Source organism: Drosophila sulfurigaster, chromosome X (genome assembly GCF_023558435.1).
Source record: "Drosophila sulfurigaster albostrigata strain 15112-1811.04 chromosome X, ASM2355843v2, whole genome shotgun sequence".
Lineage (NCBI taxonomy): Eukaryota > Metazoa > Arthropoda > Insecta > Diptera > Drosophilidae > Drosophila > Drosophila sulfurigaster.
This window is the reverse complement of record NC_084885.1, coordinates 17,458,008-17,471,059: the sequence shown is the minus strand read 5'-3', so window position 1 is coordinate 17,471,059 and position 13,052 is coordinate 17,458,008. Positions and strand designations below refer to the sequence as shown.

At 45.5% G+C, this 13,052-nt stretch overlaps 4 protein-coding genes across 7 annotated transcripts; 2 read left to right on the top strand and 2 right to left on the bottom strand.

Annotated features, from left to right (window-relative positions):
• Window positions 1-377: 377 nt before the first annotated feature.
• LOC133849016 (putative mediator of RNA polymerase II transcription subunit 12) lies at window positions 378-4,672 on the bottom strand. Of its 3 annotated transcripts, none has more exons than XM_062284827.1 (4): window positions 4,308-4,672; window positions 4,131-4,257; window positions 1,025-3,363; window positions 378-951 (listed from the first exon to the last, which is right to left on the bottom strand). In XM_062284827.1, the coding sequence occupies exons 1-4, from the start codon at window positions 4,539-4,541 to the stop codon at window positions 682-684; spliced, it is 2,970 nt and encodes a 989-aa protein (XP_062140811.1). In that variant the 5' UTR covers window positions 4,542-4,672; the 3' UTR covers window positions 378-681. The 3 variants fall into 3 exon arrangements, with proteins under 3 accessions (XP_062140811.1, XP_062140813.1, XP_062140812.1); XM_062284829.1 differs by having other exon boundaries at window positions 4,131-4,253; XM_062284828.1 differs by having other exon boundaries at window positions 4,131-4,242.
• A 301-nt stretch (window positions 4,673-4,973) lies between these two features.
• LOC133849017 (DNA-dependent metalloprotease SPRTN) lies at window positions 4,974-8,126 on the top strand. Of its 2 annotated transcripts, none has more exons than XM_062284831.1 (4): window positions 4,974-5,323; window positions 5,390-5,575; window positions 5,640-5,924; window positions 5,994-8,126. In XM_062284831.1, the coding sequence occupies exons 1-4, from the start codon at window positions 5,252-5,254 to the stop codon at window positions 7,740-7,742; spliced, it is 2,292 nt and encodes a 763-aa protein (XP_062140815.1). In that variant the 5' UTR covers window positions 4,974-5,251; the 3' UTR covers window positions 7,743-8,126. The 2 variants fall into 2 exon arrangements, with proteins under 2 accessions (XP_062140815.1, XP_062140814.1); XM_062284830.1 differs by having other exon boundaries at window positions 4,976-5,323; window positions 5,628-5,924.
• Window positions 7,814-8,566, bottom strand: LOC133849019 (UDP-N-acetylglucosamine transferase subunit ALG14 homolog). The gene has a single exon (XM_062284833.1). It carries the CDS (start codon window positions 8,484-8,486, stop codon window positions 7,920-7,922), a length of 567 nt encoding a protein of 188 aa, XP_062140817.1. The 5' UTR covers window positions 8,487-8,566; the 3' UTR covers window positions 7,814-7,919.
• Window positions 8,567-8,787: 221 nt separating this feature from the next.
• On the top strand, window positions 8,788-12,451 carry LOC133849015 (uncharacterized). The gene is made up of 5 exons (XM_062284826.1): window positions 8,788-8,976; window positions 9,046-9,525; window positions 9,594-10,085; window positions 10,147-12,175; window positions 12,243-12,451. The coding sequence occupies exons 1-5, from the start codon at window positions 8,902-8,904 to the stop codon at window positions 12,284-12,286; spliced, it is 3,120 nt and encodes a 1,039-aa protein (XP_062140810.1). The 5' UTR covers window positions 8,788-8,901; the 3' UTR covers window positions 12,287-12,451.
• The last annotated feature ends 601 nt before the right edge of the window (window positions 12,452-13,052 follow it).

Genomic DNA, 13,052 nt, shown 5'->3' with positions numbered 1-13,052 from the left:
CTTGACGTGGAATAAATGCAATATATATATATACAAATATATATTTTTTTGTGCAGCCAGCTGAAAATATGAGGAGCAGCCCCAAAGCAACAAAAGTTTTAATAAAAATGTTTTAAATAAAATGAAAAAATAAAAAAAAACGTTACGAAAATAAAAAACAAACTAAAAGCTTTTATTTTGCCCATTGGAAATTCGTTATTCGTAGTTATCGATAAATACATTGCTCAAATTGGTAAACTATCGAATAGTTATATGGCCACATTGTGTTACACTAATGACACTTTACAGCACTGTGTCGTAAGCATCGTACACATTTGGCGGCTTATTTGAATTATAAAATTTCTATGGTGCATAAATAAGAACGAACACATTCATAATTTTCTTGTTGGAAACCAAAAACTTTAATAACATAACACTAACACACATTGAGCATCTAATTTGTGCTAAACAATAACAAAATCCAGAAAGTTGAACATTAATTTGAGAATAGATTTTGGTGTCATTTTGTGTTGTTGGTGACTTCCAATCATGGAATGCATAAACAAAGCTTCGGTCGACGTAGTTCACACGAAATCAATACAACGATAGACAATGTCTGTAAATATAATTTGAGAACAATGTTTGAGATGCAAATTGAACTACGGGACGCGTTTGCTTTTGTTTATGCAGAAAAACGATCACCTAATCCTTCTGATTGTGGTGATTCGAATTCGTGTTGTGATTATTGTAATTCTGACGCTTTTGATTTGGCGCCGGCAATGGCGGAAAATTGGCTGTGTATAGATTTGCATCGGTGCAAGCTGGCGCCGTCACTTGACTCTGTTGTTGCTGCTGCTGTTGCTGCAGACCCGTCAACCCAGCTGACAACGACGACGATGACGATGTGGCCGCTGCTAATGATTGTGTGGACGTTGATGTTGGCGATATTGCTGTTGCCAGCTGCACCGAATACTACAAGAAAAAGAAGTAAGGAAATCTTGTAAGCAAAATAAAGATGAATGCGTTGACGACAGCAAACTCTTACCATTGACATGGGTGTCGTTTGCCAGCCGCTGATGTATTGGCCATTGCTGTGATACATATCGCTGGGTGTGGGCGACGGTGCTGGCGGTGCCAGAGTCGATGATCCCAATCCGGGCGGTGCTCCTGTTGCTCCTCCTGCTGCTGCAGGCGGCATTGTCATTGGAGTTGGTTGTGGATATGAAGTGCCCTGATAGCGTCTGCCCATCGGCATTTCAAAGAATTGTTCGCCATGTATGGCATACATTTGTGCAGCATCTAGATCCTCCTGCGACATGTTTAACATTGCCACATCCATGTTGGCCACGTTATTATTGTTGCTGTTTGCAAAGTTATTGCTGTTGCCGCCGTAGTAGCTGCAATTGCTGGCGTGCAGCATGTTGCTGGCATAACGACCGTTGAAGCAACAATATCTGCAATATTTACGCGCCACATTGCCGCTGTAGCCGTTGTTGCCTTTGTAGAAACGTGATGGATAGAAATTGGGGCGTGGCCTGGCCTGACGAAATTGCTGATATAGTTGCCAAGGTTGCTGCGGTGACGACAATTGTGTCAGTTGTTGCTGTTGATGAGGCAAGGTTTGTTGTTGCTGTAAAGTTTGCTGCTGCAATGGCTGTTGCTGCTGTAACTGTAACTGTTGCTGCTGCTGATTGGAATTATTGGATGTGCTGTAATTATAGCGCCCATGTTGCTGTTGTGCTTGTTGCTGTGCTGATTGTTGCTGATGCTGCTGTTGTAGTGATTGCTGCTGTTGCTGAAGTTGTTGCTGTGCATGTTGCTGCTGTGATTGTTGCTGTTGTATTTGTTGCTGCTGCTGCTGTTGTTGTTGTTGCTGAAGTGGAAACTGTTGCTGTTGCTGGTAGAGCATACGATTGCCGCCAACGCGTGCATTATAGTTGACAAAGTTGCGATTATTATTGTAGCGAGCCGCATTACAATTGTTGCTGTTGCGTCCAAATTGTTGATTGCTGTTGCTGCTATCTGGTGCTGCTGCTGCTGCTGTACTAGTAGAAGGAACGATTGCTGCTGCAATGGGCATATGTTGTTCATAATTGGGTAAAGTGTTGCTGCCATAGAGTTGCGAGGCTGCCATTACAGTTTGACTGCGTTGATCCCAACTCGGATCTGTCGACTGTTGTTGCTGCTGCAGTTGCAGTTGTTGTTGTTGCAGTTGCGGCTCGGCAACACTCCAGATGCTGCCATTCTGATTGTTGCCCCAATGGGCCCAATTGTCGTTGTGCTCCTCGAGTTGCTTGTAACGCTGCAAAATGCACTTGATGCTGTCCACAATGCTGTTGGGATTCGGATCGTATTCCGGCGACTGTTGCTCATGCAACCACGGCTGCCACATGCTGCCAGCGCTGGGACGCCAAGAGTCCTCATCCTCGTGCTGCTGATCCTGAGTGGACTGCGACTGTTCCGGTTGCTGCTGCTGCTGCAGCTGCTGCTGTGGAGGTTGCTCGGTCTTGCATTTGGTCTCATAGCCAATAGGTCGCAAGCTGCATGAGGGCAGCGCATCCAGCTCGGGAGTTGACGTTGTTGTCGTTGGGGTAGCAGTCGTATCGTCGTTGAGCTGATAGGGATGCGGCCAGAATTCATAGGACGGTATGTTGCCCACAGTGCTGGGCGTTCCAGTGGCCAGTGCACCAAATGCCGTGTTCTGCAGCATGGCGAGCGTTAGACGCGCCAATTCCGGATACGGTGTATTGATGGCAAATTGTATCAACAGTTCGTTGACGGAAGTGGGGACAACAGATGATTCAAGTGTTGCTATATTATTCGGCTCTATGGCTTGTATGCTCTGAATGTCTTGAATGTGACGTTTGTTTTCGATGTCCTGTATCTCCTGGCTGTCGTGTATGTTGTCGCTTTGCTCCCGTATATCCTCTTGGCTAGCACCACTCGCCTCTTGACTGTCCGTCGTCACGCTGTCCTGGCTAAGTGGACTGCAGTCCGTCAGGCTGCCGTTGCAACTATCCTCCTGACTGTCTTGACTGTCTGTGTGACTGTCACGACTGTCGGGAATGCTGTAGGTGCTCGTCCCCGAACTGCTGGACATCGGTGGATCCGACGTTGTCACTATTATTGCCTGCTGATCGCCAAATGAATGATCTGTTGCTTTTGATTTCTCTGGCGTCGATGTTGCTGCTTCTCCCTTTGCTGTTGTGCTGTCTGGTCCGAGACATTCGTCCAGATGATCCAAGTCCATAAAGTTGGCCAATGTTAGCGGCACATTGCGATGATAATAACACTTTAAGTCCCGATCGATTGGTATATGAAATGTGTTACTGCCCAAGAAATATCGTCGTTTATCTGTTAAATTGTAATTTAATTTCGGCAGCACTTTGGTTTCAACATGCGTGTGTGGGGAAGGAGAGTAAAGAAATAATAAATAAGTAATTATTTATTTTGTATAACCTTTCGAAAAATGTAGTTAAACCTTAACGATGCGCTGTGCGATCTGATGATCACAATTTAAATACGCATCCTTATAAACGAAATGTAATTTTTATAATTATTTTGAATTAGGCGCGAATTAAGGACAGATCCTTGAATTAGAAGAACGGACACCCACAACACGTTTATGACAGCACATGGCAGAAGCGCAAACCGACTGTAAAGAAAATGGCAGTAAAGCTCTCAAGCCTTACAATGTTCGTGCCGAAGCGCAAAGCACGAAGTGTGCGATAACACGAAGTGCGAGACGTAGCAAATTTTGTGTAAGCGATGCTCACCCCCAGAATACTATCGTCTGTGCAAAGGAGTGAGGGAGAGAGTGGGTGATGCAAATACTGTTATACGAACTGCTGATCACATCAGCTGCTACTGCTGCTTGTGGTGAATGAAACTGATGCTTTCGTCTCTTATTGAGTTTGCACTTTGCTTGTCCTGCTGTGTGTGTGTGTGTGTGTGTGTACATACATACGTATGTTTTGCCATGCAAAAATAAAGCTCAAACTGTCACTTTGTTTGTGCACACACACACGTTATCTTGAGTATAGGTATACGTTTGGATTTTTTGTTTAAAACTCATTGAGTATTTGTTTATGCGGCGGCAAACGATGCCGACGCTAGCAACTAACTCTGTGCAACAGTTCGCAGTTACTCACCGCATGTCTTTGTTGTTGTTCCTTTGTGCTGTTTTTGTTGTTGCTGGTGGTGTTGGTGTTGTTTTGAGCCGCCCTTGGTGATGATCTTGGTGTTACACACCAACTTGGAAACCTGCAGGAACACTTTCTAATGTTTCTCATTTGCGATCAATCGACATACACATTCACAAAACTCACTTTTATTTTTGTCTCAATGTCCAGTTTGATGTTGTTGTTGTTGTCGCAGACATCGATAACAGCCATATTACTAGTATTGTCATCATTAACAGCGATTTCGTACTCTGTTGTTGTCGTTAATGTTGTCGTTGTTCTTATTTTTGTTGTTTCTGTCGCCTTGTATTGAATCTGTCCGATTCTATTTAAAAGTTGCACTTTCTTTCTTTTACGCTGTCGCTTGGTCAAGTACTTCATTATTATGTCGTTTTAAATAATTACTTTTGTGTTGTTCTTCCTTTTCACATTTGTTACGAATTTTAAAAATTTTCTTGACCGCTGACAGCAGTTGAAAACAATGTGGCTAGACTGATTTTTCACGTTTTACTTTTTAACATCCAACGTCAGACAAACAAAATACTACTAGATGGTGTGGTACTTAATTTGCCACTGCCTACTGTCCACTTTTCCACTCTCTGTGTGGTATATTTTGACTTTTATCAAAAATTTTGTCATTTAATGCATTTTATTATTATTAACAGCATGAGCAAGGCACGTGTGCATTAAATCTGCACGCACATACTTAATTTGAAATAATAGCTGTTATTTTTTTCTTACAGCTGGTCTTTTTAAAAATTATAAAAGTCACTGCGTTGCCAGATCTTTCAAAGCAGAACAACATTTTGGACACATATTGTAAAATTAATTCTACAATTCACAATATTAAAATTTTTACAATTTCTTGAGCGCAGCCAAGAAAGTTTAAAAAAAACTTCAAAAATTTTTGAGATCCTATACAAAAAAATTTCTTACCGGAGAGCACTCGATTAGCGTATATCGATTGGCAAATAAACAATCAGCTGGGCTGCGGCATATCGAAAGCCGCGAATCTCAGAATAGTTTTGAAGCGTCGCGCTGCGTTTGTTTCTTGTGTTTTAGCGGAACAAAATTTGCGCGGATTCCGCATAATGTCAGACGATCCAGATTATTTATTTGCGCTGCAGCTGCAGCAGCAGTTCGATGCCGCTGAAACATCACAAGTAAGTTAACGCAAAACATATTTGCAAAACACAAAATTTTTGACAATTTATGTGTTGTGTTACAAGCCGAAGAAAACAAAGAAGTCGACGGTGGACAGTGATTTTGAATTAGCCCTTAAGCTGCAAAATGAAATGGATGATGTTACGGCACTCAATAGTTCCAACGAACTTGATGCCGTCTACAGTCTGGACATGTCCAACAGCAAAAAGACAAATGAGAATGAGAAGAACAACAAGATGCTCTCCAAGCCGGTAAGCATAACAAACAAATACAACATAAACAATTACATGCTTACATCACTAGGAGCATAATCAGGACGATGGCGGTGGTGGCTATCTAGATCAAACGGCGAATCTCGTGCACCCGGAGTGGGAACTCGTTGATCCAACGCCAGATGTGTTTGCCATGTTCACACGATTCGATGAGAAATTCTTTCAGCGTCGCCTCGGCGCTGTTGTCGTCGAGTGGAGCAAACGTATGTATTCCTGCGCTGGAATTTGCTACCAGCGTGGCAATCGCTATGTGAAAGAGATCATCATACGCCTGAGTGAACCGCTGCTGAAACTGCGTCCACGCAAGGATCTGGTTGAAACACTCCTCGTGAGTTTTGAAGGTCTTTTGTATCTTACGATGTGTTCAAGCTAATACATGCTTTTCTTATTACTGCAGCACGAGATGATACATGCCTATTGCTTTGTCCTCAATATACGCGAAGGCAATGGCGGTCATGGTCCCAATTTTAAACGCATCATGACCACCATCAATAAGGTGGCGGGCACCAATATCACCGTCTATCATTCCTTTCACGACGAGGTCAATGCGTATAAAACTCACATTTGGCGCTGCAATGGGGTTTGTCAGTTCCATCATCCCTTCCAGGGTTGGGTGAAGCGCACCTCGAATCGTGCGCCAGGTCCCAATGATCAATGGTGGGCCAAACATCAATCGGAATGCGGTGGCGTCTTCGAGAAGGTGCAGGGACCAAAACCTACACCAGTGCCCAGTAAATCTAGCAGCAACAAAGTGCCAAAGACTCAAGCTAAGACTGAAAGTGCCGTTGGCAACGATATACGTAACTATCTGAAGAAGCCAACAAGCGGCAGTGGCAGCAGTCAGCCAATATTAAAGTCTACGCCCGCCATTCTGGCAACAGCCGGTGTGGCAACAAGCGCGTTTCCGCCCACCTCATATCCGGGTTTGTCCAGCAATCCCATGGTTGCTTCTGCTTCTGCTACAGCTTCTTCTGCTGCTGCTGGTGTTGGCGGTAAGCGAAGCAATGTGCGCGGCTTCAAGGACTTGAACAGCAGCGACGAGGAGAGTCCTCAGGTTGTCACACCACGTACTGAGATGCAGGGCAAAGGCTACAGCCTGGGCAGCGGCGAAAGCACCACAGGCACTGCCTCAACAGACGCTGCCAAGCGCAACATGTTGCGTGATCATTGGTCCAAGCGATTTCCGGCAGCAGGCGCCTCGACTCAGGTCGAGCCAAATCCCAGTAAGCGTGCTCGCATCAATGATTCAGACTGGGAGGCTATGGACGATGAGGTCTGGGTACGTGATGAGATCAAGTCAACCATTACGATTTCCGACAGCGAAGATGATGACCGCGAACAGCAACCTGCTAGCACATTTAAAGAGCCAGCTGGAGTTTCCGCCAGGAATGTGAAAGCGAATGCAAATGCAAACATCTCGGTGCTGATCAAACGCGAGATTATGGAGGATGAAACGAGCTTCGATGATGATGAGATCATGATGATTGACGATGAATTCGATGACAACGACAACAGCTTCACAGCTGCCACCGAGTTGGCTGATCAGTCGGTCATCGATGACCTCTTTGGCGAGGACACACTGCTGCAGGAGTTTCAGCGTGAGAACGATGTAGTTCCAACGGGTTCACGCTATCATCATGATGAACGCAATGATATTACCACTTGTCCCATATGTTTTGATAAAATGAAACGCTCGGAGTTTACCAATCATTTGGATGGCTGCAGCATTACCATCAAGGTGAAGCCGCCATCCTTCAAAGGCAAGTCTCAGCTGCCTGTTAGCATAGGACCAAGCAACAACAACAGGAACAGGAAGCGTGTCTCAAAGTCGCGTGGCAAGCCAAGGGCCAGCTCCAACAAGCATCAGATACTTAAGAGCTCGGGCTATACGAGTGACGAGATTGCTGCACTTAATCTCAGCTCATCGGGTGAATCCAGCAGCGAGCTAACACCACGACAGCGTCGCCAGTTCAATGCGCCCACCACTGTCGTCAATCTCAACTCGTCGGGTGAATCAGGAGCAGAGCTGACACCGCGTCAGATACGTCAGCGTACCTTGAAATCGACGAACACACAGTGTCCGAAGTGTGGCCGTGAATTGGCCAATTATCTGATGGAAGCGCATGGCAAGTTCTGCAAGGGATAGAAGAGAGCACGAGGAGTGAATCAAGACAGTCCAACACATGCAATGAAAGCATTTGCAAGTTTCTTTTTTTTGTGTTTATTCAACATTTATGTTTAGTGTTCTAGTTTTATATAAGTATCTTTAATTGTTATGTTGCTTAAGACAAGGGCATGCCTGGGCATTGCTCCGCCTCCTCGCTTAGAAGAGGCGACCAAAATAATTTACATTGTTTTTATGACCATAGCGCTCTACCAACGCCGGCCATTGGACGATAAACATGTCCGCCAGTGGCAGCAGAAGGCGCCCGCTTAGCGATAATGTATCCACCCGACAAAAGCTTTCCAGGAACACAATTTTGCTGTTAGCGGGTAAACGACCAAACAGACGCCACATGTAAGCTGCGTAGCAGAATGGGACGCAGGTTCCGGGGCCGTTGCAGAGCACCAATTTTGGTTGGTCGCGCCAAATGAGCCAGCAGCTCCAGAGCAGAGCCCACAGGGTGCTGAATATGGTGCTCAGCCAATTTTGGCCGACGCTTCGGCTGCGCGGCACACGGATGAAGTCGCTGTCCCGGATGGAGGGCAAATCGCTGGACAGTTTGCTCTGTGAGGTGACATCGCTGTCGGCCACAATGTAGCGCATTGGCTGGTAATTGGTGCAGTTGCTCGGCTCCAGCAGGGCCAAAGCGATCTGACGCATTTCGGCTGTGTGGCCACCAGAGCCAAGTATCACATATGTCGGATATTCTTTGGTGTTGCGGCTCATGTTTTGTTTGCAAGACACACTGTTTGGAAACTATCTTTCGCGCAGTCAGGCAGCACTCAAAATCGCAGTTGGCTGGTCAACTCTGGCAACTCTTGCATTTTGCCGGCAGTCCTTTTAAAGTTCACATTTGGTAAATTTGAATGATATTGATTGGGCAGTAATTTTTTGTTGCTAATATTCCAATTTTTAAAATAATCCAATAGTTGGGCAATTTCAAAACAACAGTTTGCTTAGCTTTTGCAATATGCAGTCTGGCAGCACGCTTAATTGGATTTGACTGCAAAAATCTGGCAACACTTTAAAGTGACGCAGTGGTCTGGTTCAAGCGAGCGGCCATCATTTGAACGTAATTCATTGGCGGACAAACATTTGTTAATAAATTTGCGATTTGACAGCAAAACATTTGAATGACAGCATGTCGGAAGATTCGCGTCATGAACACATTGTGTCAAATGTGGAGAAACTGGTCGAGTGTCTAACCGGCGACACCGTAAGTCAATATTTGGCTCGACAACAAAAAAAAAAGGTTATTGATGCTTTTTTCCCGGGTGGGATGCAGGTGACCGAGAAGCAGCGACGCTCGCTGGAGCAGCATGCACTGCACAAGATACGCCATCATCGCTACTTGAGCGTCAATAGTCATGAGGTGCGTCGTGCCATCGATACCATGATCGACCGCTTTCGCTTCGAGGGCATGACGGAACAGGCGGACGCAGTGCAAATGCTCAGCACTGAGATCATCGAACACGCCGGTTGGGAATCGCATTATGTGGTCGATGTGCAGTACTCGTTGCTCGAATTTCTGTTCAGTATGACCAATAGCCCGGTGCAGAATGTGCGTCGTAATCTGCTTGCCATCAATGAGCGCATTCTATCGATACGAAATGAACTTGCTGTGGCCGCTGAAATGTTGCCACTGCAGCAATCTGCAACAACAACCACAACAGCCGCAGCCTGCGGCGTTGATTGGGTGGCGCTGCTCAGCGAGGACTTCATACCCAGCCCCAGTGATGGCCAGGAAAGCGACAGCAGTCTGAGCGTAAGTTGACCTCTTTTTCTATTCTCTTATTTCCAAATAAGATGCTATAAATTGGTTATCTATTGAAGGATTGGTCCGATATAGATGACTACGAGACTGCCGCTAGCAATGACAATGAATCCGTCTTCCTCCCGTCTAACTATGGCGCTGATCAATGCTTAACAACGTCGCAAGACGAGTCATATCACAGCATAATGCCAAACTTGCAGGCATTAAAGCCACCCAAGGCACATACAGATTACTCGCCCGCCGAATACGAGGAAGATCATCTGCGCACAGTCGTGCACTCGAATTGGTGGCAAGAGGATTCGCAGTTTCATGCTCTGACACCGAACGATGATCCGTGCTCAAACTTTGCCATTGCCTATGTGCAGCATTTGAATCGAGACTCGCGGTTGTTGATCAAAGAGCCGGTGCCCAAAACGACAAGCGAGAGTTGTTTGGTGCGTGAGATTATACTGATGTTTTTTAAGCCCGCCAGTTGTGGTTACTTCGAGCTGCATGCTGCCGAGCAGCAGATTAGCGTGCGCAAAAACATCACCATCAGCAGCATGAGCAGCGTAAGTAGAAGACACTTCTGTTACAGCATCTTTTCTCAACTGGAACTTCTTGATCTTACAGGAGACGTTGCGATGCGTGCTTGAGACCGAAGTGCTGCCGGCCATGGTGGCCAAATATCAGCTGCATTGTCTTATACACGAGTTAACCTACCTGAAGCTGGGACCGGGCACTTTGACCTGCTTTGCCTGGGGTATCCACGATCTGCTGCAGCCCATTAACAGTAAGCTGATTGAGTTTGAGCGACGTTTGATTGATCAGGCTGCTGGTAAATTGGCTGCTGACGATGCAGCAGGCGGCACCACTTTGATTGCGTTTTTGCGCTACATGGATACATCTTTTAAGCGTCTGCTGGTGCTCAAAGCACTCGCCAACGAGGCAGTTGTGGACAAGACAGCGCCAGCGCATGTGCAAAGTGTGCGATTGCTGTGCGTGCTCTACGAGCACACGCTCTACATTAGCAGCCAGCAGCAGTTGGCCATTGCATTGTTGCTGGTATCGCTGCAGAGTTACAGTCGCATCATAGACGATTGGTGGCTGATGGCGCAATTGAATGACAGGCATTGCGAGTACATTGTTGACTGTTTGCCTGCGGCTTGCGCCGACTACGGCCAACGGATCACGAAGCGCCTGAAGCCGGAGTATGAACAGCAAGTTCAGGGCAGCGCATTCTATCAGCTGTTGCTGCAGCATGCCATGGAGGCGGGCGAAACACAGGATCTGCTGGCCAGCGCCGATCTGCTGGGAAACATTATCCTGAGCAACATGCATCTGGGCAGTCATTACGATGATCTCAAGCGGCTGCTACTGCAGCAATTGCCTGCCCTCGAGCAGCCCCCAGCTGCTGCTGAGCCAGTGTTTGCGGAGTACGAGAAGGCACTGTTGGAGCAGACCTCACAGCTGGGCGATCCACTGCTGATGAGCATCTTTACGCTGCACATTACCGAAGCGCAAAAGGAGCGCAGCGAGAAAAAGCAGAAAGAGCAAGAGTCCACAGAGCTGCCGCTGGTATTGGAAGTGCTGCAGCGGCTGGAGAATTCCAAGTCCTTGCTGCAATCACAGCTGCTGCCGCGCTCCCTCACCCAGGTGCATGGCGAACGCTATGCGCTGGCCAACGTGCACGTCATGCGCTGGTATCGCGACGAACTCAAGCTGGTCGAACACGTGCGTTTTGTGCGCCAACTGCTGCTGCTCGGAGCTGACTATCTGCTGCATCCGTTCTATGTGGGTTTGTTTCGACAGATCGAAGACTCCCAGGACTGGGCACGTGAATCGTTGCTAACCCTGGAGATAACCGATGTGCTGGACACACAGTATGCGTCGCATTCCAGCCTGCTGAAGGTGCACATTATTTCGCAGCTGCAGAGCCAATCGAATAAAGCCTATGAGGCCTTGGATGCCATTAGCATTGAGTACGCGATGCCGACGCCACTGTGCAGCATTATAACGCCCGATCAGATGTACGATTATAATGCCATTTGGCGCATGCTGCTCAAGGTGAAGTGGGCTGGCTGGAAGTTGGCACATATGCGTTTCATACGACGTGACCGACACGATGTATTTGCGCCATTGGATCTGCTCGGCTTGACGCTGCGACGCCTAGAGATTTTACGCTTCTGGCTGATCAATTTAATCAGCAGTTTGCATACGCATTTGTGCGTCGATGCCATCCAATCGTTGGGCGTGCAGTTCGAGCAATTGCTGAGCACGGCGGAGACAACGCGACAGCTGCGTCAGATGCATAGCGATTACATTAAGAGACTGTTGAAGCAATGCCTGCTTACGACCGACTTTGCGGACTTTCGCATCGCCTTGGAGCAAGTGTTTCATTTGATTTTCGTGCTCGACTTGGAGTGGAATAGCTGCTTCAGCTATCTAAACGAATCTCATGCGCTCAGCGTGAACACGAGCAGCGAAACCCTGACAACCAATGTTGGCGATGCCGATGATCCTGCTGAAGGGGATCGTACATCGGCCCTGGAGTATTTGGCTCTCAATCAGGTCAACGAGATCGAACTTACCTATGTACGCTGCCATCAGAAGCTAGCCGAGATGCTCACCTCGCTCGTCTACAAGCACGATCACAAGTTTTGTAAGTTGATTTCTTTATTGTTGTTTAATTGTTTTCTAATTCGAATTTCATCTCACTCTATTTGCAGTAAACTCCTTGGAGTTGGCCATAAATGCGAGTCTGCCATGTTAGACATTAAGTGAAAACGCACAGCGAATAAATTGTTGAATAATGAATAATGAATGTACATATATAATGTTTAAAACAAAATGTAAATATCTGAAGAGAACATTGTTGAAAAAAATTGAATGAAACTCATTGCATGCCTTTTTCACTTCGTAAACAACCTATTTCATTAAATAACATTATACTATATGCTGTATGATCACTAAACAAAGTTAGACAGACAGCTGAAGAACAGACAGTTATTTGTGCATTTTATTATATTTGTAGACTATTTATTTAAATATTTTATTTATTATTCATAGAAATAAGTATGAATAAAAACATTAAATCATATTTATTTCTATAAATTGGAAATACAATATATGAATAAATAATATACAATTATAATAAAATGCTAAGTCGCTTAAAGGTAAGTAAAGTATTTAATTTGATTTTTAGACTGTGTAGAGCTCTGACTTTCTTTGTCAATAATTAAATAATAATAATTAAAAGTTTGTATAATTTGTTTATAATAAATAATACAAAACCCGAATAAAAGCTTTGCTTTTTTGTCCCTTAAAGACAACCAACTTATTTATGTAAGTATTAAATTATAAAAAAAATTCCATGCCGAAAAAGCCGGTGAAAAATTAATATTTGAAATATTCTACCAGGCCAACAGAAGTGGGCAGCAAGTAGCCATGCATAAAGTCACTTCAATTAGGATCCACATACGATCCACAGTGCAGCAGGTCTTTTCAGAGAGGAAAACACAATTCTCAGCTTGGCTGCT